Raw genomic sequence first — 23,120 nt, forward strand, 5'->3', positions numbered from 1 at the left:
GATAAATGATCAAACTAAAACATCGGGGTCGATAATAAAGGAAATCCTCAGAGCGACCAGTCTACTGTACATACTGTAAATCTTTACGTCTTCAATCAGATGTTCCCTTATTTCCTGCATCAGCTAATTCTAGTCTTATTGTTTACTTTACTCAGACATTGTTTTTTTATTAAAGGAGATCGATTCTGCTAATCCATGTTCATATTAAGACCTTCGTCCTAACACAGACATAGATCTGCTTTCAGATAACCGATCTCTTCATTCTTTCTTTAGGTTGATGGTAATGCTTGAGTCAGAAAATATACATGTATGAATGTTTATTAAACCTTCTCAGAGTTTAAGTGCCGAGCAAACATCAGGTCACTGATTGGATATAAAGATGGACGAGGATGCTCCACCTGCCCCAAAATACCCTGCAATGGTCCTGACCAAACACATCTTTACCCTCGGGCTAAAAGGTCAAAGGTCGCTCAGGTTAAACATCAGTTCTCGGTAGAACAGATTCTTGTGTCAGATTAAAGCAGACACGATTATGGAAAGACTGATCATGTCAGCGGAACATTTATCTGACCTGTTTTTCGCATTTCAATTCAATTTAATAAAAAACACTTTATTTGTAGCCAGGGGAGAATTGGAAGGCACACAGAGCAGTTTAACCAAAGAGTCAACAAAAGAACAAAGTGTCAACATGTACGTACAAAGTTAAATAAAAACCGTTTGACCCATCAGTTAACATGGAGGAGGCGGGACTTATGACCTATACTACGGACAGTCAGTGGGGGAGGGAAATGTTTTGGCTTCACTTCCTGGGAGCTACTTTATTGTCCATCTTTTTACACAGAATATGTGTGTTCAACATATAAAGGCAGGGTGGGTAATTTTCTAAAACTAGCATGATTTTGAAAGTAGCATTCTCTCAGTGCTCCATATTCACCCACTCTGTGCTCCCTCTAAAGCCACGCCCCTCCCCCTCTGTGCTCCCTCTAAAGCCCCCCTCCCCCCTCTGTGCGCCCTCTAAAGCCACGCCCCTCCCCCTCTGTGCTCCCTCTAAAGCCACGCCCCCTCTGTGCTCCCTCTAAAGCCACGCCCCTCCCCCTCTGTGCTCCCTCTAAAGCCCCCCTCCCCCCTCTGTGCGCCCTCTAAAGCCACGCCCCTCCCCCTCTGTGCTCCCTCTAAAGCCACGCCCCCTCTGTGCCCCCTCTAAAGCCACGCCCCTCCCCCTCTGTGCTCCCTCTAAAGCCCCCCTCTGTGCGCCCTCTAAAGCCACGCCCCTCCCCCTCTGTGCTCCCTCTAAAGCCACGCCCCCTCTGTGCTCCCTCTAAAGCCACGCCCCTCCCCCCTCTGTGCACCCTCTAAAGCCACGCCCCTCCCCCCCTCTGTGCTCCCTCTAAAGCCACGCCCCCTCTGTGCTCCCTCTAAAGCCCCCCTCTCCCCTCTGTGCGCCCTCTAAAGCCACGCCCCCTCCCTTCTGTGCTCCCTCTAAAGCCACGCCCCTCAATTACATACACTCACGCCATTAGTCCAGGAGTGGATGTCAGCTCATGCTTTCAGTGTGGGCAGATAAGTTTGGTTGGTTTTTAAAATATGGTCGAGTTCAGATATTGGTCAAGGTTTAAAAAATGTATCTGGAGAAAATAACTTACCTTTAAAACTTACCTTGTTTGGTTCCCCTGCAAACCTAGCCTAGCTTAGCATCAAGAGTGGAAACAGAGGGAATTAGCTCTCACAAACATAAAGACATATTACCTTAAACACAGATGTGACTGTCTCTAAATAAACTACAGACGTTTTATTTTGATCAAACTTTTCATGAGACACTTTCTTAATCTCTGAGTTTATTTTAAACTTTATTTGTCCTGCTGTCTGATCTCAGAAGTCAGGCTCTGTCCACATGGCCTGACGCACTGAGTGGATTACAGCTGAGTGTTTTCTGTTTAACTGTCACCGCTTTACACTGTGAAATGAAATCATTATAATAGAGAGCACAGCCTTAAACTCTGACGCAGTCTGTCTTATACTCCCATTATTCTAAAGGTTTCTGTTTGTCAGATCACATGACTTTATAATGTGTTTATTCTACATTAACCTGTCTGTCTGTCTGTCTGTCTTTATACTCTTTATATTGTCTTGCCGCATCCTGTGTCTTTGTATTCCAGCTAAATCTTTACTCAATAACTCGCTCTCTCTCTCTCTCATCCCTCTGTCTCTCATCCCTCTCTCTCTCTCTCTCTATTATGGTGTATCCGTCTCCATGCTATCATGTATAACTCGATGTAATTGGAGGATTTCTAATCTTGAATAGTGGCTTCATAAAAAGATGAGATGTAATGAACTTCACTCATTAAAAGTTTCTTCATCTTTGAAGACGTGTCCTCTTTCCTGTCTATGGGTACATCCCAAGTGGCTTATTTGCAGTCTCCTCGGTCCTCGGTCCTCGGCCGAACAGGAAGTAGTTCCAAAGCCGCCATGTTGAGGATCGTCCCAAAGCTCTAATAGCGAACGGAGGAGAGAGGATCGAGGAGAGAGGAGGCTGATCCGAGGAGCGATGACCGAGGAGACACGAGAGCTGACTTCACGGAAGTCTTTTCACTGACAGACACGCCCCCTTCTCGTATATCAGTCAGTGATTGGACGCTGCACAGGATCAGACTTCAGTGAAACAGAGTTTAATAGGGGAGAAAAGAGGGAGATTAAAAAGAGGCTAAACGGAGCGTGGGACATTTAAACAGATGATGAACATCAGTGAGTTTGTAAAGAGTCGCTCTGTGATGAGCTGCCATTAAAAAGAGTCTGACATGAAGATTAACAACCAAATATGAATCTCTGCTTCCCAGCGCTCTGCTGGAACAGGGACAGGTAGCAGACAGTGCTCTGCTGGAACAGTGACAGGTAGCAGACAGTGCTCTGCTGGAACAGTGACAGGTAGCAGACAGCGCTCTGCTGGAACAGGGACAGGTAGCAGACAGCGCTCTGCTGGAACAGTGACAGGTAGCAGACAGTGCTCTGCTGGAACAGGGACAGGTAGCAGACAGTGCTCTGCTGGAACAGGGACAGGTAGCAGACAGTGCTCTGCTGGAACAGGGACAGGTAGCAGACAGTGCTCTGCTGGAACAGGGACAGGTAGCAGACAGTGCTCTGCTGGAACAGTGACAGGTAGCAGACAGTGCTCTGCTGGAACAGGGACAGGTAGCAGACAGCGCTCTGCCGGAGCTGGTGGCAGACAGCGCTCTGCAGGAACGGGACCAGGAAGCCAACGCCTGGACTGAAGCTTGATCTGTACCTTGGGCCGAGGACTTGGTTGAGACCTTGGTTGAGGCTTAGGCTGCTGTGGCTCTGGGAAGCACAAGGGCAGAGTCACTGGGATGCTGGGCAACCGGGAACCATGACGGCCACTTCTCCTCTTCTGGCCCCCACGAGTGCCAGTAAAAATGGCCAGGCGGGTGCCATCAAAAGTACTCTGTATCGAAAGCAACATGTTTTGAAAATAACGAATCTTCAAAAAACAGTCCATGGAATCTAAATCTTCCGCTGGGTCCATGATTGGTCAGTTCATTCTGTCACAAGTTAGCAGGTAGGAAACAGGAGAGGGAGGACCCAATTGCAGAAAATACTTAAATTATTTATATTAACAAAAAGAGCAAAAACGCAAAAACCAAGACTTACTTAAATAACAGAAATCCAAAAATCCACCAGGAAAAAAACACAGGGAGCAGGGACAAGAACCACAGGCCACGACAACCAACATAAGACAAGACAATGAACCCACAAGAAACTGAGGCAAACATAGAGACTAAATAGACAAGGGGTAATCAGACACAGGTGAGACTAACGAGACAGGTGAGGAACATCAGGGTCATCAGAAAGGCGGGAAACACAAGGAACAAAGAACACAAGACCAGAACACTGAGGACAAGTACAAAGTAAAACCCAACACTGATACCACCAAAACCAGATCTACAAAATAAAACAGGAAACACTAAAGACTTAAAACACAAGACAGGAAATAAACTAACAGGTAACATAGGAGGACACAGAGAGACACTGCAGACTAAAGTAAACACTATGACACATTAAAGCACACAAGGGAAACAAGTAACACTAAGGACAGAATGAAAACTAAAACTAGAAGAAACACAGAAACAAAACCAAACCATGACAGTTGGGGAGCAGAGCGGCTGAAAGCTCTGCTCCTCATGGTGCTGAGGCGGGCGGAGGGCACAGAGAGGGAGGAGGAAGACCTGAGGGAGCGAGGGGGGGGTAATGTGGAGGAGATCAGACAGGTAGGGGGGGCAAGGTTGTGGATGGCCTTAAATGCAAACAGAAGTATTTTGAAAGTGATACGAAATTTAACTGGGAGCCAATGGAGCTGCTGGAGGACTGGGGTGATGTGGTGGAAGGAAGGGGTTCTGGTGATGATGTGGGCTGCTGAGTTTTGGACCTGTTGGAGTTTATGGAGGGATTTGTGGGGGACACCAAAGAGGAGTGAGTTACAGTAATCAATACAGGAGGTAACAAGGCTGTGGACCAGGATGGCTCTGGACCAGGATGGCTGTGGACCCGGATGGCTGTGGACCAGGATGGCTGTGGACCAGGTTGGCTGTGGACCAGGATGGCTGTGGTGTGAGGGGTGAGAGAGGGGCGGAGACCATTCATATCGCACAAGTGGAAATATGCAGATCGAGATATTAATGTGGGAGTGGAAAGAAAGTGAGCTGACGAGGACGACACCCAGACTCTTAACCTGAGGGGAGGGGGACACTGTGAGAGGGGGACACTGTGGGAGGGGGACACTGTGGGAGGGGGACACTGTGAGAGGGGGACACTGTGAGAGGGGGACACTGTGGGAGGGGGACAGAGAAACTGTCAGATTTGGATAGAGTGGACTTGGTGCCAACAAGAAGAAGTTCAGTTTTGTCACTTTGTTTAATTTGAGGAAGTTTGAGGTGAACCAGGATTTGATTTCCGAGAGGCAGAGGGTGAGGGAGGAGGGAGGAGGGTGGGAGAAAGGAGTTTGGTTTACTCGAAAGGTAGAGCTGGGTGTCGTCCGCGAAGCAGTGAAAGAGAATGCCATGTTTGTGAAAGATATTGCCGAGGGGGAGGAGGTATATGATGAAAAGGAGGGGCCCCAAGACAGAGCCCTGGGGCACACCTGAAGTGATGGGGAGGGCTGTGAGCTGAATGAACTGAGTGCAGCCAATGAGGTAGGAGGGAAACCAGTGAAGGGGGGTGTGTGTGATGCCTATGGAGGAGAGTCTATTGAAGAGGATGGGGTGAGAGATGGTGTCAAAAGCCGCACTCAGATCGAGGAGGATGAGAATGGAGATCAAACCAGAATCAGCAGCCATGAGAAGATCATCTGTGATCTTTATTAAGGCTGTTTCAGTGCTGTGGCAGGGACGGAAACCGGACTGGAATTGTTCATAAAGGCTGTTTTGGGTGAGATGGGAGTGGACCTGAGAAGCAACAATTTTCTCGAGGATTTTGGAGATGAAAGGAAGATGAGAAATCGGGCGGAGGTTATTGAAGTTACTATGATCAGAACCAGGCTTCTTCAGGATGGGGCTGAAGGCTGCAGATTTGAAGAGAGTGGGAACAATACCAGAGGACAGTGAGGAGGCTGGAAGCCGATATTCGGATGGAAGCGCAGAGCTGCTGGTGGAGACCCCGGTTGAAAGCGGAGCCTGAGAAGCTCCCCTGCCGAATACCGGAGGAGTCCTTCCACTGGTAGATGGAGGAGTGAGAGGACAACCTTGAACCTTGAACCTTGAACCTTCCACTGGTAGATGGAGGAGTGAGAGGACAGTCCAGACCAGAATGGATCACACAAAAACCCTGCTGGCCCACATCTTGAAGCGCTATAAAGAAGCGATGACGTGGAGCTGGGTGAGCCGAGCAGGTAGGCAAAAGTTAGCCCGCTGTCACAGAAATGCGGAGTGATGACAGCAGTGAATGAGAACATCAGGCGACAAAGAAGAGATGAGATTCCCAAATGAGCAGTTGTACGGTCGAGATGTGGCCGGAGAACCGTAAAAACACTCTGAAAGTTTAAAAGTTGCTGGTGAGCAGCGGCAGCAAGGCGCGGCAGCAAGGCGCGGCAGCAAGGCGCGGCAGCGTTCACTCAACCAAAGTGACGCCTTATTCACGCCTTTTTTGACTTCTATCAAATCAATACATCCTTCAAGTTCTGTTCATCATCCCTCAGACTGTTTGAATGTCTGATGATGATGAGGATGACAGTTTGATGAAGAGGAGTCCGTTTTACATTCACACTTATTTATCTTCTGAACGTTTCATCATTTAGATTCTAATCAATCATTTTCAGTATCCTGACACATAAATATCTGTGTTTATAAAATACAGAGTTGGTTGTCTAAATACAGGCTAGGTTCAGTCCAAACTGATTAATAATAATCAATAATTATAGACAATTCAAAATGAAATCTTTGAGTCAGTAGAAACTGTCCTTTTGGTTTGAAACAGACTGCAGGTTGTTCTTCAGGTGTTTGTTATCAAGAGACACTGTAACTGTGTTTGATTAGAAATAATACAGTGTGTGTGTTTGATTAGTAATAATACAGTGTGTGTGTTTGATTAGAAATAATACAGTGTGTGTGTGTTTGATTAGAAATAATACAGTGTGTGTGTGTTTGATTAGAAATAATACAGTGTGTGTGTGTTTGATTAGAAATAATACAGTGTGTGTGTTTGATTAGAAATAATACAGTGTGTGTGTTTGATTAGAAATAATACAGCGTGTGTGTTTGATTAGAAATAATACAGTGTGTGTGTGTTTGATTAGTAATAATACAGTGTGTGTGTTTGATTAGAAATAATACAGTGTGTGTGTTTGATTAGAAATAATACAGTGTGTGTGTTTGATTAGAAATAATACAGTGTGTATGTGATTAGAAATAATACAGTGTGTGTGTTTGATTAGAAATAATACAGTGTGTGTTTGATTAGTAATAATACAGTGTGTGTGTTTGATTAGTAATAATACAGTGTGTGTGTGATTAGAAATAATACAGTGTGTGTGTTTGATTAGAAATAATACAGTGTGTGTGTTTGATTAGAAATAATACAGCGTGTGTGTTTGATTAGAAATAATACAGTGTGTGTGTTTGATTAGAAATAATACAGCGTGTGTGTTTGATTAGAAATAATACAGTGTGTGTGTTTGATTAGAAATAATACAGTGTGTGTGTTTGATTAGAAATAATACAGTGTGTGTGTTTGATTAGTAATAATACAGTGTGTGTGTTTGATTAGTAATAATACAGTGTGTGTGTTTGATTAGTAATAATACAGTGTGTGTGTGTTTGATTAGAAATAATACAGTGTGTGTTTGATTAGTAATAGTACAGTGTGTGTGTGTTTGATTAGAAATAATACAGTGTGTGTGTTTGATTAGAAATAATACAGTGTGTGTGTTTGATTAGAAATAATAGTGTGTGTGTTTGATTAGTAATAATACAGTGTGTGTTTGATTAGTAATAGTACAGTGTGTGTGTTTGATTAGTAATAATACAGTGTGTGTGTTTGATTAGTAATAATACAGTGTGTGTGTTTGATTAGTAATAATACAGTGTGTGTTTGATTAGTGATAATACAGTGTGTGTGTTTGATAAGAAATAATACAGTGTGTGTTTGATTAGAAATAACACAGTGTGTGTGTTTGATTAGTAATAGTACAGTGTGTGTGTTTGATTAGTAATAATACAGTGTGTGTGTTTGATTAGTAATAATACAGTGTGTGTGTTTGATTTGTAATAATACAGTGTGTGTGTTTGATTAGTGATAATACAGTGTGTGTGTTTGATTAGTAATAATACAGTGTGTGTGCTTGATTAGAAATAATACAGTGTGTGTTTGATTAGTAATAATACAGTGTGTGTGTGTGTTTGATTAGAAATAATACAGTGTGTGTGTTTGATTAGAAATAATACAGTGTGTGTGTTTGATTAGAAATAATACTGTGTGTGTGTTTGATTAGAAATAATACAGTGTGTGTGTTTGATTAGTAATAATACAGTGTGTGTGTGTGTGATTAGTAATAATACAGTGTGTGTGTGATTAGAAATAATACAGTGTGTGTGTTTGATTAGAAATAATACAGTGTGTGTGTTTGATTAGTGATAATACAGTGTGTGTGTTTGATTAGTAATAATACAGTGTGTGTGTGTGTTTGATTAGTAATAATACAGTGTGTGTGCTTGATTAGAAATAATACAGTGTGTGTTTGATTAGTAATAATACAGTGTGTGTGTGTGTTTGATTAGAAATAATACAGTGTGTGTGTTTGATTAGTAATAATACAGTGTGTGTGTTTGATTAGTAATAATACAGTGTGTGTGTTTGATTAGTGATAATACAGTGTGTGTGTTTGATTAGTAATAATACAGTGTGTGTGTGTGTTTGATTAGTAATAATACAGTGTGTGTGCTTGATTAGAAATAATACAGTGTGTGTTTGATTAGTAATAATACAGTGTGTGTGTGTGTTTGATTAGAAATAATACAGTGTGTGTGTGTGTTTGATTAGAAATAATACAGTGTGTGTGTTTGATTAGAAATAATACTGTGTGTGTGTTTGATTAGAAATAATACAGTGTGTGTGTGTTTGATTAGTAATAATACAGTGTGTGTGTGTTTGATTAGTAATAATACAGTGTGTGTGTTTGATTATATGATTTATAAATTCTTTGTGAATCTTCTGGGAAAAGATTTTGACGCACGTAGGCTATTACGTATGTTTTTGATTTTGATTTAATTATTTTTTAGGCCTAATCAACACAAGTTGACAGAAGTTACGTTGCCAACGTCAGACTCGTGGTTGCAGACGCTGATTGAAGTAAAAAGGTTCCCCGCTCGCTCCGTGCTCGGTCTACGAGTGTCACAGTCATGTATGTAGCATCATGTTGGACTAAGCTCCAGTAACAAACAAGAGACATGTTTTCAGAGACAGAAAAACTGACTGAGTTACGTCTGTGCCATCCCGTCTCTGTGGCCTCGTCTCAGCCTGGTGTCTTTTGGAGACATGATCCAGAAAAGACTCATAAACCTTTCACTGATGCATGTCCACACACACATCATGAACTCTATGGACATTCGTCCCCTTATTACAGACTATCTGTCATGGTTTGGTTCTGTTTCATCTAGTTTTAGTTTTCATTCTGTCCTTAGTGTTGATTGTTTCCCTTTTAATGTTTCATAGTCTTGTGTTTACTTTAGTCCTGAGTGTGTCTCCCTGTGTCCTCCTATGTTTCCTGTTGGTTTATTTCCTGTCTTGTGTTTTAAGTCTAGTCTTTAGTGTTTCCTGTTTTATTTTGTAGATCTGGTTTTGGTTGTGTTGTCAGTGTTGAGTTTTACTTTGTACTTGTGTTTCCTTCCTGTCTGATGACCCTGATTGTCCTCACCTGTCTTGTTCGTCTCACCTGCGTCTGATTACCCCATGTCTATTTAGTCTCTGTGTTTTCCCTGAGTCTCTTGTCGGTTCATTGTCTCTTGGGTTGCTTCATCTCCCTGCTTCCCCGTGTTTTCTCCTCATGATTTTTGGATTTCTGTTATTTAAGTAAGTTTTGGTTTTTGCATTTCTTCCCTTTTTGTTAAAATAAATAATTTAAGTTTTTTCTGCACTTGGGTCCTCCTTCCCTGTTTCCCGTCTCGTAACCGTGACACTATCTCCACGACCCCAGAGTGCACCAGGGCCCCCGTGTCTGCAGCTCAAAGTAAGATCACGCCGTGCACCTTCATATCTCTGCAGTTTAACGTCACACTATAGTATTATTGCAAGATGGTGGGGATGGAGTGTTATTTTGATTGTGTGTTCTGTGCGTATTGGATTTGGAGAACTGTCTAATAATGTGTAAATGTCGGAGATTATTTCCTTGTGGTTTGCATAAAAAGGTTGGAGATGGAGAAAAAGTGTTATTTTGTGTGCTATTCAATAATGTGCTTAGATTGTCTGAGATTTCTTTGTGTGTGTGTGTGTGTGTGTGTGTGTGTGTGTGTGTGTGTGTGTGTTAAATCTTAATCTATTTATTTTTAAACATTTAAATGTATTCTAAATAGGCTCACAGGTTTTTTGTCCAAAAAAGAACAAGAGATTTTCACAGCACCCCCTGTTCAAAACAACTTCCTGCGGCCCTGCACCTGTGTCTGATAACTATGTATATAGGGTACTTCTCACGTCTCTTGTGTCCTCTCTCCTGCATCCTCACTTGGACCAGAAGTCTTTCTGTTCCACCATGTTGAAGGAAGTCTCATGTCTGAGGAGCGAGGAACTAACTCTGAGGATCTGTGATCAAGGAAACATGAGCAGCCTTCCAGGAAGATGTTTTACAGACCCGCCCCATCTCTCATTGATTGGACGTAGCAGATCAGACTTCAGTGAAACTGTTTAACATGAGTAAGAAAACAGACTTTCATGTGATTATTTATAACATAAAACAAGAGTGGACATAAAAACAGACAAAAAATAAACAATTACAAAAAGTGGAAAGTATAATTCAGAAAAAATAAATAAACTTAGCCTGTGGTGGGTTAGGGTTAGGTTTAGGAGACAGAAGGGCAGAAAGAAGGACAGGATGGGGGGGGGGGGAGTTGGGGAAGTCTGGGCGTCCCTGCGTAGACTGCTGCCCCCGATATGTGGCAGAATATAGATGGATGGATGGAGATTTACAAATAAACCCATTAGTGTGGAACAGTGTAGACAATGCACAGATTATTTTTGAATCTGAATCAGCCTTATTGGCCAGGTATGCTAAAAACACAAGGAAGTAAACTTAAAACTGCTCTCTCTCTCTCTGTAATATTTTATAGAGCGGCAGTACTTCAAGATCCAGCTGGTAAACACAAAGAGCAAATAAAATGTGTTGAAGACAGAGGCGTCTAACCTCCACTCGCCACATAGGGTTAGAACGTAAAACGTCTGTGCACCACAGTTTTGCTCCATTAGATGGCACACACCCTGCCCCACTAGGGATCTGTTTCTGGGACATGAGAACTACAAGATCACAGAGAACTACAAGATCACAGAGAACTACAAGATCACAGGAAGAACTACAAGATCAAAGGAAGAACTACAAGATCACAGAGAACTACAAGATCACAGAGAACTACAAGATCACAGAGAACTACAAGATCACAGGAAGAACTACAAGATCACAGAGAACTACAAGATCACAGGAGAACTACAAGATCACAGGAAGAACTACAAGATCACAGGAAGAACTACAAGATCACAGGAAGAACTACAAGATCACAGAGAACTACAAGATCACAGAGAACTACAAGATCACAGGAAGAACTACAAGATCACAGAGAACTACAAGATCACAGGAAGAACTACAAGATCACAAGAAGAACTACAAGATCACAGGAAGAACTACAAGATCACAGGAAGAACTACAAGATCACAGGAAGAACTACAAGATCGGAGAACTACAAGATCACAGGAAGAACTACAAGATCACAGGAAGAACTACAAGATCGGAGAACTACAAGATCACAGAACGACAAGATCACAGAACTACAAGATCACAGAACTACAAGCTCACAGGAGAACTACAAGATGTATTTTATGTACATGTAAATGTACTGTATTTATACAACCCTTTACAACAATCTCTTTAGCGAACCAAAGTGTTTTACAACAAGTCGAAAAGAGAAGACTGAATTCAAGAATGTTCTTTGATGATGTGGCCAAAAGATAAAGGAGGACACACAGACACACACAGACACATACAGACACATACACCAAATCTATACTGTGTGTGAACCTGTGACCTGAACTGTGTAGAGTTACTGATGGCAAACAGACACACACACACACTCTGCTCTGTAAGCCCTCAGTTTAGAGTTTCAGGGTAAATCTGTGTACGAGCAGTGAATTGAAGCAGCGGATTTGGTTTCATTAATATTTAAAGGATTCGACCAACAAACCACAGAGCTCACAATGAACTCATTCTAATAAATGGCTCTAGTTCTGTTTACTCCTGATCAAAAGTGTTGTTGTTTAGCTCGCTAACAGCTAGTTTAGTTGACATGTTGTTGTGTTTAGCTCTCTAACAGCTAGTTTAGTTGACGTGTTGTTGTGTTTAGCTCTCTGACAGCTAGTTTAGTTGACGTGTTGTTGTGTTTAGCTCTCTAACAGCTAGTTTAGTTGACGTGTTGTTGTGTTTAGCTCTCTAACAGCTAGTTTAGTTGACGTGTTGTTGTGTTTAGCTCTCTGACAGCTAGTTTAGTTGACGTGTTGTTGTGTTTAGCTCTCTAACAGCTAGTTTAGTTGACATGTTGTTGTTGTTTAGCTCTCTAACAGCTAGTTTAGTTGACGTGTTGTTGTTGTGTTTAGCTCTCTGACAGCTAGTTTAGTTGACGTGTTGTTGTGTTTAGCTCTCTAACAGCTAGTTTAGTTGACTTGTTGTTGTTTAGCTCTCTGACAGCTAGTTTAGTTGACGTGTTGTTGTGTTTAGCTCTCTAACAGCTAGTTTAGTTGACATGTTGTTGTGTTTAGCTCTCTGACAGCTAGTTTAGTTGACGTGTTGTTGTGTTTAGCTCTCTGACAGCTAGTTTAGTTGACGTGTTGTTGTGTTTAGCTCTCTAACAGCTAGTTTAGTTGACGTGTTGTTGTTGTTTAGCTCTCTAACAGCTAGTTTAGTTGACGTGTTGTTGTGTTTAGCTCTCTGACAGCTAGTTTAGTTGACATGTTGTTGTGTTTAGCTCTCTAACAGCTAGTTTAGTTGACATGTTGTTGTGTTTAGCTCTCTGACAGCTAGTTTAGTTGACATGTTGTTGTGTTTAGCTCTCTGACAGCTAGTTTAGTTGACGTGTTGTTGTGTTTAGCTCTCTGACAGCTAGTTTAGTTGACATGTTGTTGTGTTTAGCTCTCTGACAGCTAGTTTAGTTGACGTGTTGTTGTGTTTAGCTCTCTGACAGCTAGTTTAGTTGACGTGTTGTTGTGTTTAGCTCTGTAACAGCTAGTTTAGTTGACGTGTTGTTGTTGTTGTGTTTAGCTCTGTAACAGCTAGTTTAGTTGACGTGTTGTTGTTGTTGTGTTTAGCTCTGTAACAGCTAGTTTAGTTGACGTGTTGTTGTGTTTAGCTCTCTAACAGCTAGTTTAGTTGACGTGTTGTTGTGTTTAGCTCTCTGACAGCTAGTTTAGTTGACATGTTGTTGTGTTTAGCTCTGTAACAGCTAGTTTAGTTGACGTGTTGTTGTGTTTAGCTCTGTAACAGCTAGTTTAGTTGACGTGTTGTTGTGTTTAGCTCTCTAACAGCTAGTTTAGTTGACGTGTTGTTGTTGTGTTTAGCTCTCTAACAGCTAGTTTAGTTGACGTGTTGTTGTTGTGTTTAGCTCTCTAACAGCTAGTTTAGTTGACGTGTTGTTGTGTTTAGCTCTCTGACAGCTAGTTTAGTTGACGTGTTGTTGTGTTTAGCTCTCTAACAGCTTGTTTAGTTGACGTGTTGTTGTTGTGTTTAGCTCTCTAACAGCTAGTTTAGTTGACGTGTTGTTGTTTAGCTCTCTAACAGCTAGTTTAGTTGTTGTGTTTAGCTCTCTGACTGGTTCCATGTTACAGCCTTTCCTGCCTATCACTGGATTTTTCCTTGTTTTGTATTCTTGTATTCTTTTTGTTGATTACTGCCATAAGATGGCCACAACTCTTATTAAGTTTGCTGTGGTTTATCTTCTACTTTTCACTGTTATGTCTGACCGCAGAGGTTTCGTGCAGCAGTGACGCCATTGTTTATACCTGTGATCAGCAATTAGACCTCCATCGCGCAGCTAAGCTAACCAGCAACAGACCCGATGTTCCCAGAGAGTTTGTCATGGCCGGCTTACAAACCCATGACAAATGACTGGCGGAGACAAGGAGTACGCTCAATAATACTTATTGACAGCACACTAATCAAAATTAAAAGGAGCAGTAAGGAAACATCAGTTTCCCCAATCTCCTTTGCCATGTCTGCCACGAGGAGGATGTGAGGCCAGAGGCCTGGACTACGAAGCAGGATTTGAGGTCAGTGAAGTAACTTCAGGGTTAACTCTGGGTTTTCAGTCCTACGAATGTCGTTCTCTTCTTACCTGGGTATATCACCACAGTAATTTATGCTGTACACCTAACCTGCTCCAGAGCAGGTTGTGTTGAATTGCCCCCCTCGGAGACAAATTGAATTGATAAGAGATTAACCTGTGAAAATCTCCGCCAACTAAGCAATCACATCCATCGATTGTGGAGCTCCCGATGCTGATTGAGAGGGGGGAGGACACTTCATGAGTCTCGCATGATTTTATATTATGCTATATCCATTAAGTTAATGATTATTTTTCACTGATATCCTTCAACAGAGACTGAAAAAAGTGCTGGAGCATTTTAGTTGAAGATGAACAATTTTAAACATTTTCTTTTGGGTTTGAATGATATGTTTATATGAATGTTTAATGTCGCCATGCCGCTCTGTTTGTGATGGTCAGAGCTGTAGTTTACTTCTCAAACTGTTCTACTCGCCACTTTAAAGAATCGGAGCAACACATTCAGTTCAGAGAAGAAACACAAGTTATTATAAGGTTCTAAGGTGAAGGATGGAGCACATATAATCAACCGCAGTTTATACGTTCTCCCCCCTGAACTACTACCTTATCGTGGTGGGGGAGTTTGAGTACACAAATGATCCAAGGAGCTCTGTTATTGAGGGTCACCCAAGGCAAATAGGTCCTAGGTGGCAGATCAGACTGAAAGCAGTTCAGAAACCTCTATGAAGGACCGTGATGTCACCCTGCATGGCGGAGCTGGGGCCCCACCCTAGAGCCAGGCCTGGTGTTGGTTGCCTGCAGGAGAGTGCCTAGTGGCCAAGCCTTTCCCCTGGGGTCTGGCCCGGCCCAGCCCAAAAGGACGACATGGCAACGACAGTGAGATCTGGAGTGGGGTGATTGGGATGAACGGCCTCCCTGATCTGAACCAGAGTGGTGTTCTGTTATTGGACTTCTGTGCTAGTCACAGTCTGTCCATAACAAACACCATGTTCGAGCACAGGGATGTTCATAAGTGCACGTGGCACCAGGACTCCCTAGGCTGGAGGTCGATGATAGACTTTGTGGTCGTGTCATCTGACCTTCGGCCGTGTGTCTCGGACACTCGGGTGAAGAGAGGGGCTGAGCTGTCAGCTGATCACCACCTGGTGGTGAGTTGGATGCGCTGCAGGGGAGGAAGCCGGTCAGACTCTGTGAGGGTCTGTTGGGAACGTCTGGCTTTTTTGCGACTTTATTTAGAATAAGTGTTTTTAACGCATATTAACATATCACTCAGAAATACATGTTTATGATGACATGATTACTGGGGAGGACAATTCACTGTTCTTCAAGGATTGGGGGGGTCCCTGTCCCCCCCAGGATTTCCGCCTATGCTGTTGGGCGTTGCTAACGCATAGGACTCCTCAGGCAGCTGATGGGTACCGGCAGGCCAGGCGTTCCTTGGCCCGGGCTGTTGTGGAGGCAACAACTCGGGCCTGGGAGGAGTGTGGGGAGGCAGTCGCCTCTGGAGGGGGAAGCAGTGCTTCACCAACACTGTCTACACTGGGCTGACGGGCTGACGTACTACGGGTGAGCGTATTGCATCACTTCCTGTTGTGTCTCACTGCTACCTTACCGATCGATAGAACATGTGCTTTGTAGATCTGGAGAAGGTGTTCGACCGTGTCCCTCGTGGCCTCCTGTGGGGGGTACTTTGAGAGTATTGGGTTCTGGGCCCTTTGCTAAGGACAGTCTGTCCCTGTACAACCGGAGCAGGAGTCTGGTTCGCATTGCCGGCAGTAAGTTGGACCTGTTCATAACTTTTATGGACAGCCAGGGGTCGGAGGGGTCCGGTTTGGGGACCACAGGATCTCATTTTTTGCGGATGACGTGGTCTTGTTGGCTCCATCAAACCCGGACCTTCAGCACGCACTGGGGCGGTTCGCTACCAAGTGTGAGGCGGCTGGATGAGGATCAGCACCTCTAAATCTGAGGCCATGGTTCTCAACCAGAAAAAGGTGGTTTGCCCTCTCCGGGTCGGTGGGGAGTCCTTGCCCCAGGTGGAGGAGTTTAAGTATCTCGGGGTCTTGTTCACGAGTGGGGGGAAGATGGAGCGTGAGATCGACAGACGGATCGGTGCGGCATCTGCAGTTATGCGGTCGCTGTATCGGTCCGTCGTGGTGAAGAAGGAGCTAAGCCGAAAGGCGAAGCTCTCGATTTACAGGTCGATCTTCGTTCCTACCCTCACCTATGGTCATGAGCTTTGGGTCAGGACCAAAAGAACGAGATCTCGGATACAAGCGGCTGAAATGGGCTTCCTCCGTAGGGTGGCTGGGCGCACCCTTAGAGATAGGGGGAGGAGCTCGGTCACTAGGGAGGAGCTCGGAGTAGAGCCGTTACTCCTCCACATCGAGAGGAGTCAGTTGAGGTGGTTCGGGCATCTGGTCCGGATGCCCCCTGGACGCCTCCCTAGGGAGGTGTTCCGGGCATGTCCCTCCGGGAGGAGGCCTCGGGGTAGACCCAGGACACGCTGGAGAGACTATGTCTCTCGGCTGGCTTGGGAACGCCTCGGGGTCCCACCGGAAGAGCTGGAGGAGGTGTCTGGGGTGAGGGAAGTCTGGGGGTCTCTGCTTAGACTGCTGCCCCCGCAATAAGCCGTAGAAAATGGATGGATGGAGTTTATATGTTAATACTCTCCGATGTTTCTTTTTTTCTGTTTTTGTCCTTCCTGTATTTGTTGCTGCAGCTGTATAACTTTAGTCTTTGAGCCTGTTTGTCTGAAACTTATTTATATTATAAATATAGTTAAATATAGTTTTGTGCTGATAGGAGACTCAGTGATGATTGTGATTGGTTAAATGAAGAAAACTCCGCCCCCTTTATGTGACGGCGCTCTCTGTAACTCTGTGTTGACCTATCAGGTTGATAAGCAGCTTCATAGGACTGATGATCCTGATCTCTGATGTCAGGGTTAGTGAAGCCAGATCCCCCTCAGAGACCCTGATATGTTAAACTCCCTTCGTAGTTCTGGTCTTATGGACTGAGAACACAAAGCAAGAACTGCACCCGCAACTCCTTGTTTTGTTTTGTGAGAGAAAACAAGGCAAATTGTGTCTGTGGTTTCGAACTGTTCCAGCAGGACACTGTGCCTGTTCTGGCAGGAAACCTCTAATATAGAAGGTGTATGTTTGTATACCTGTGTACAGATACATTAAGAATCAGATTGTTGCTGTTTTTATTTTGATGCCTCGCTTCAGCTTTGCTTCATATTTATTCTCACAATAAAAAGGTAAGATGATAAACGCTTTCACACAGCGCTCAAAGCCTCTCTGATTTGAGCTGTCATGAAAAACACTGATCTGGTCCTGCTGCTGCTGTGCACACAGGCAGGGTTATTTTGACAAGGGGGGGAGGCAGACAGATGGGGGCAGACGAGGGGGAGATAGACTGGGGGGGGAGACAGATGGGGGTAGACGAGGGGGAGATAGACTGGGGGGGGACAGATGGGGGTAGACAGCTCATCTGAGACTAAATATCGGTGTATCAGGTTTTAACAAACAGAATATGAAACTGGAGCGTGTGGGATGAAGTCTATGATTTGTGATGAGTGAATAATTTAGCAGGCTGAGAGCTCTCGTGCCTACAGTCAGAACTCTGAGCTGGGCCCAGTGAGTCATGCTAATGTGCTCCTGTGTAACCTCAGAGAAACAGATATGGAGCAGGTGATGAAGTCATTCGATGGTTATCAGGTCCAGACTCTCAAACATCTTTGACTTTTAGTTCATCAACAGACCTGCTGTTGAGGGTTGAGGGACGGTTCTTCATATTTTGAAGCAATAATTTGTCCTCGGCCTGCAGCGGTGAAACACGCTGAGCTGACGTGACCTCAGACGTTTGGTTTAGGCGGGTCATCAAACAGCTGCTGTAAGGCCCGACTGCTTCTTGTCTCGTTGTTACGATCAAGTCAAAAGTGTTTGATATAATCATATCGTTCAATAACATGATCAGCAGCCAGAGCCAACCAGGAAGCTAGCTAACAGGAAGGAGAAGAGTGCTCTCCTCTTTGCACCACGACAGATAACTTACAGCTCTCAGCCTCTCTCTGCTTGCAGTGCATTGTGGGTCCTGCGGTTTATTTGTGCACACTCTTTCACACATTAACAAACACACAACATGAAACACAAGCTGTGTTAAAGGAGCCCGCGGGACCTGAGAGTTAAAGACCAATTAACGAGTCGATCGATGACGCTCCCTCCTGACCAGAGTAATTAACTGCTGCTGATTCACACAGAGCTGAAACACACAGAGCTGATATACACAGAGCTGATACACACAGAGCTGATACACACAGAGCTGATACACACAGAGCTGATATACACAGAGCTGAAACACACAGAGCTGATACACACAGAGCTGATATACACAGAGCTGAAACACACAGAGCTGATATACACAGAGCTGAAACACACAGAGCTGAAACACACAGAGCTGATACACACAGAGCTGATATACACAGAGCTGATATACACAGAGCTGAAACACACAGAGCTGATATACACAGAGCTGATATACACAGAGCTGAAACACACAGAGCTGATATACACAGAGCTGATATACACAGAGCTGAAACACACAGAGCTGATATACACAGAGCTGATATACACAGAGCTGAAACACACAGAGCTGATATACACAGAGCTGATATACACAGAGCTGAAACACACAGAGCTGATATACACAGAGCTGATATACACAGAGCTGAAACACACAGAGCTGATATACACACAGAGCTGATATACACAGAGCTGATATACACAGAGCTGATATACACAGAGCTGATATACACAGAGCTGAAACACACAGAGCTGATATACACAGAGCTGATATACACAGAGCTGATATACACAGAGCTGAAACACACAGAGCTGAAACACACAGAGCTGATATACACAGAGCTGATATACACAGAGCTGAAACACACAGAGCTGAAACACACAGAGCTGATACACACAGAGCTGATATACACAGAGCTGATATACACAGAGCTGAAACACACAGAGCTGAAACACACAGAGCTGATATACACAGAGCTGATATACACAGAGCTGAAACACACAGAGCTGAAACACACAGAGCTGATACACACAGAGCTGATATACACAGAGCTGATATACACAGAGCTGATATACACAGAGCTGATATACACACAGAGCTGATATACACAGAGCTGAAACACACAGAGCTGAAACACACAGAGCTGATATACACAGAGCTGAAACACACAGAGCTGAAACACACAGAGCTGATATACACAGAGCTGATATACACAGAGCTGATATACACAGAGCTGAAACACACAGAGCTGATATACACACAGAGCTGATATACACAGAGCTGATATACACAGAGCTGAAACACACAGAGCTGAAACACACAGAGAGCTGAAACACACAGAGCTGAAACACACAGAGAGCTGAAACACACAGAGAGCTGAAACACACAGAGCTGAAACACACAGAGAGCTGAAACACACAGAGCTGATACACACACAGAGCTGAAACACACACAGAGCTGATACACACACAGAGCTGAAACACACAGAGCTGAAACACACACAGAGCTGATACACACACAGAGCTGATATACACAGAGCTGAAACACACAGAGAGCTGAAACACACAGAGCTGAAACACACACAGAGCTGAAACACACAGAGCTGATACACACACAGAGCTGATACACACACAGAGCTGATATACACAGAGCTGAAACACACAGAGCTGATATACACAGAGCTGAAACACACAGAGCTGATATACACAGAGCTGAAACACACAGAGCTGAAACACACAGAGCTGAAACACACAGAGCTGATATACACAGAGCTGATATACACAGAGCTGAAACACACAGAGCTGATACACACAGAGCTGAAACACACAGAGCTGATACACACAGAGCTGATATACACAGAGCTGAAACACACAGAGCTGATATACACAGAGCTGAAACACACAGAGCTGAAACACACAGAGCTGATATACACACAGAGCTGATATACACAGAGCTGATATACACAGAGCTGATATACACACAGAGCTGAAACACACAGAGCTGATATACACACAGAGCTGAAACACACAGAGCTGATATACACACAGAGCTGAAACACACAGAGCTGATATACACACAGAGCTGAAACACACAGAGCTGATATACACAGAGCTGAAACACACAGAGCTGAAACACACAGAGCTGATATACACAGAGCTGATATACACAGAGCTGAAACACACAGAGCTGAAACACACAGAGCTGATATACACAGAGCTGATACACACAGAGCTGAAACACACAGAGCTGAAACACACAGAGCTGATACACACAGAGCTGAAACACACAGAGCTGAAACACACAGAGCTGATACACACAGAGCTGAAACACACAGAGCTGAAACACACAGAGCTGATACACACAGAGCTGAAACACACAGAGCTGATACACACAGAGCTGAAACACACAGAGCTGATATACACACAGAGCTGATACACACAGAGCTGATACACAGAGCTGAAACACACAGAGCTGATATACACACAGAGCTGAAACACACAGAGCTGAAACACACAGAGCTGAAACACACAGAGCTGAAACACACAGAGCAGCTGACACTGCTGTGCTTGAATGAAACCAACAGAAACATTCCTTCTGTGTTTTAAAGATTGTGGTGGTTTTCATGAGGTCGTGCGTAGAACTCACTCCTCCTCTGTGGAAGGAATCAAATCATTATTACAGAGCGTCTGTTGTTCAAACGTAGTGGCCCATCAGCCTGCACTTTGTCACACATATTGTGTGTGTGAGGTTCAACCCCCCCTTACAATGAAATTCATCCAATAAGTGAGCAGCTTGTGCAGCCCGACCATGATCGCTGCAGCACTGATGGTGCACGCCATGACGCAGGCCAAGTGCACAGAAAGTACATGAGGACAGCACAGGGACAAATGTCCCCATGTAGAGTGTGAGAGCAGCAGCTGAGGCTGATTGTGACTTATTGATATGAAAGCTTAAAAACAAGCTGCTGTCTCATCTCAGTGAGCTCATTCATGTTTCATATCTCATACATGAGTTTTCAAACCCTCCACACCAGCAGTGTGACCATCTTTTTTCCTGAAAACCCAGATGTATATAACGATATACATGCAGTACACTGATAATCCAACAGAGGGCAGTAATCTGCTCACTGGAGACCACAACACTGCCATTAATGAAGATGTGATCAAGGTGTATACCTTGATGTGGACACACTCGGTTTTTGCAGAAGAGCTTTGCCAAAAACCATTTAGTGTGAAACATCAATAGGAACAGTTACTGGGTTTATGCAATGTGAAGTTACTAAATCTTTCATCATCTATGGCTTAGTTACACCGTGTTAAAAATGATGTATTAAATGTGATACAGTGGCTGTATAAGGCCATGTGAGTCTAAATCAGTCATGTTATTGTAGTTCATGCATTATAAATAAAATCAGTCAATATACAGTCCTTTTATTTTTCAAGTAAACTAATTAAATGTTGAAATTACATTATATTATTGCAAAAAAATAGATGATGCAACTTGCTGTATCATGATAACTGATGGTGAGTTTGGTGCATAGACTGGTGTTGCAATGGTATGGTTGATAGCAACTTTGTTTTGTTTACTGATTTTCACTAAAACTGACCAATTCAAAGAAAAAAATCCCCATAATCAGTTTTTTTTGTGTGCATGTGTTTTAGATTGAAGTGTTGAAAACTGAAATTGTTGTGTATTTTTGGTTTAAGAAAAAAAATAATCTTTGAGCATTGTGACCCATTGTATCAAATATGATACAAATTAAAACTCCTATATGTAAATTCATATTTCAAAACTTTTCTTGTTTGTTAAGAAGGACCAATAAAGACTGCAGTTTCAAAGAATTTGAATTTTCTGTCAATTATTTATTGGTTTGGGCTTTACAGGGTTCAGAGGAACTCTGTCAGTGTTATTTGAACAAACACATAAAAGCATAAATCTGTGTGTGACAGGGTTTGAACATTCAAGTTACTGAAGAGACAAGAAAGAATGAATATGTTGAATTTGATGAAGAAGATGATAGAATATCTTCAGTGTGACTTTGTGATGTGATTCAGGTAAATGTGAGTTCATTCATTCAGGCTTTAAGAGTTCAGGGTTCATAGAAAGCTGATCAGACTGATTCATTCACAAACTGATGTTTGTACGATGTGACAGCATCATGATGAAGGCTAACGCTAGCTTCATCCACAGTACAGTGACTACAGTGACTTCTGCTGGTGACATTTTCACACTACATGAAAAAGTGAGAGGTCTGAGGGGGTTCCACGACACGGAGGAATGAGTCCAGGTTTACAGCTCATCAGGATACATCACTATGAAGACATCTGATTCAGGCAGCAGCACCTGCAACTCTCTGAGGAGGAGACAGGACACAAAAACCAAATGGAAACAGACAAAGACATTCATTTTCTTTTATTCTTGGTTGGTAACCATGACTTCCATATCTCGCAGCTCGCCTTCCTCTGATTGGACGCTCACAAAGTCAACACTCACGTTAAGAAAAAAAGGATCAGGACCAGGTCCAGTCTGATGACCTGTTAGCTCGGCTCAGGACCAGGTTCCAGTCTGAGGACCTTTTAGCTAGGATCAGAACCAGGTCCAGTCTGAGGACCTGTTAGCTAGGATCAGGACCAGGTCCAGTCTGATGACCTGTTAGCTCGGCTCAGGACCAGGTTCCAGTCTGAGGACCTTTTAGCTAGGATCAGGACCAGGTCCAGTCTGAGGACCTGTTAGCTAGGATCAGGACCAGGTCCCAGTCTGAGGACCTGTTAGCTAGGATCAGGACTAGGTCCAGTCTGAGGACCTGTTAGCTAGGATCAGGACCAGGTCCCAGTCTGAGGACCTGTTAACTAGGATCAGGACCAAGTCCTGTCTGGTGACATGTTAGCTCGGGTCAGGACCAGGTTCCAGTCTGAGGACCTGTTAGCTAGGATCAGGACCAGGTCCAGTCTGATGACCTGTTAGCTCAGCTCAGGACCAGGTTCCAGTCTGAGGACCTTT

At 43.7% G+C, this 23,120-nt stretch overlaps 1 protein-coding gene across 1 annotated transcript in view; it reads right to left on the minus strand.

Annotated features, from left to right (window-relative positions):
- Positions 1 to 21,995: 21,995 nt before the first annotated feature.
- agbl1 (AGBL carboxypeptidase 1) overlaps positions 21,996 to 23,120 on the minus strand; it is a 93,881-nt gene continuing 92,756 nt past the window's right edge. Inside the window, exon 28 of the mRNA XM_079345449.1 lies at positions 21,996 to 22,473. Within this exon, the coding sequence (XP_079201575.1) occupies positions 22,472 to 22,473 (2 nt within the window). The 3' untranslated portion in view covers positions 21,996 to 22,471. The remainder of the gene's footprint in view (positions 22,474 to 23,120) is intronic.

This window comes from Symphodus melops, assembly GCF_947650265.1.
Source record: "Symphodus melops genome assembly, chromosome: 6".
In the NCBI taxonomy this organism is placed as follows: domain Eukaryota; kingdom Metazoa; phylum Chordata; class Actinopteri; order Labriformes; family Labridae; genus Symphodus; species Symphodus melops.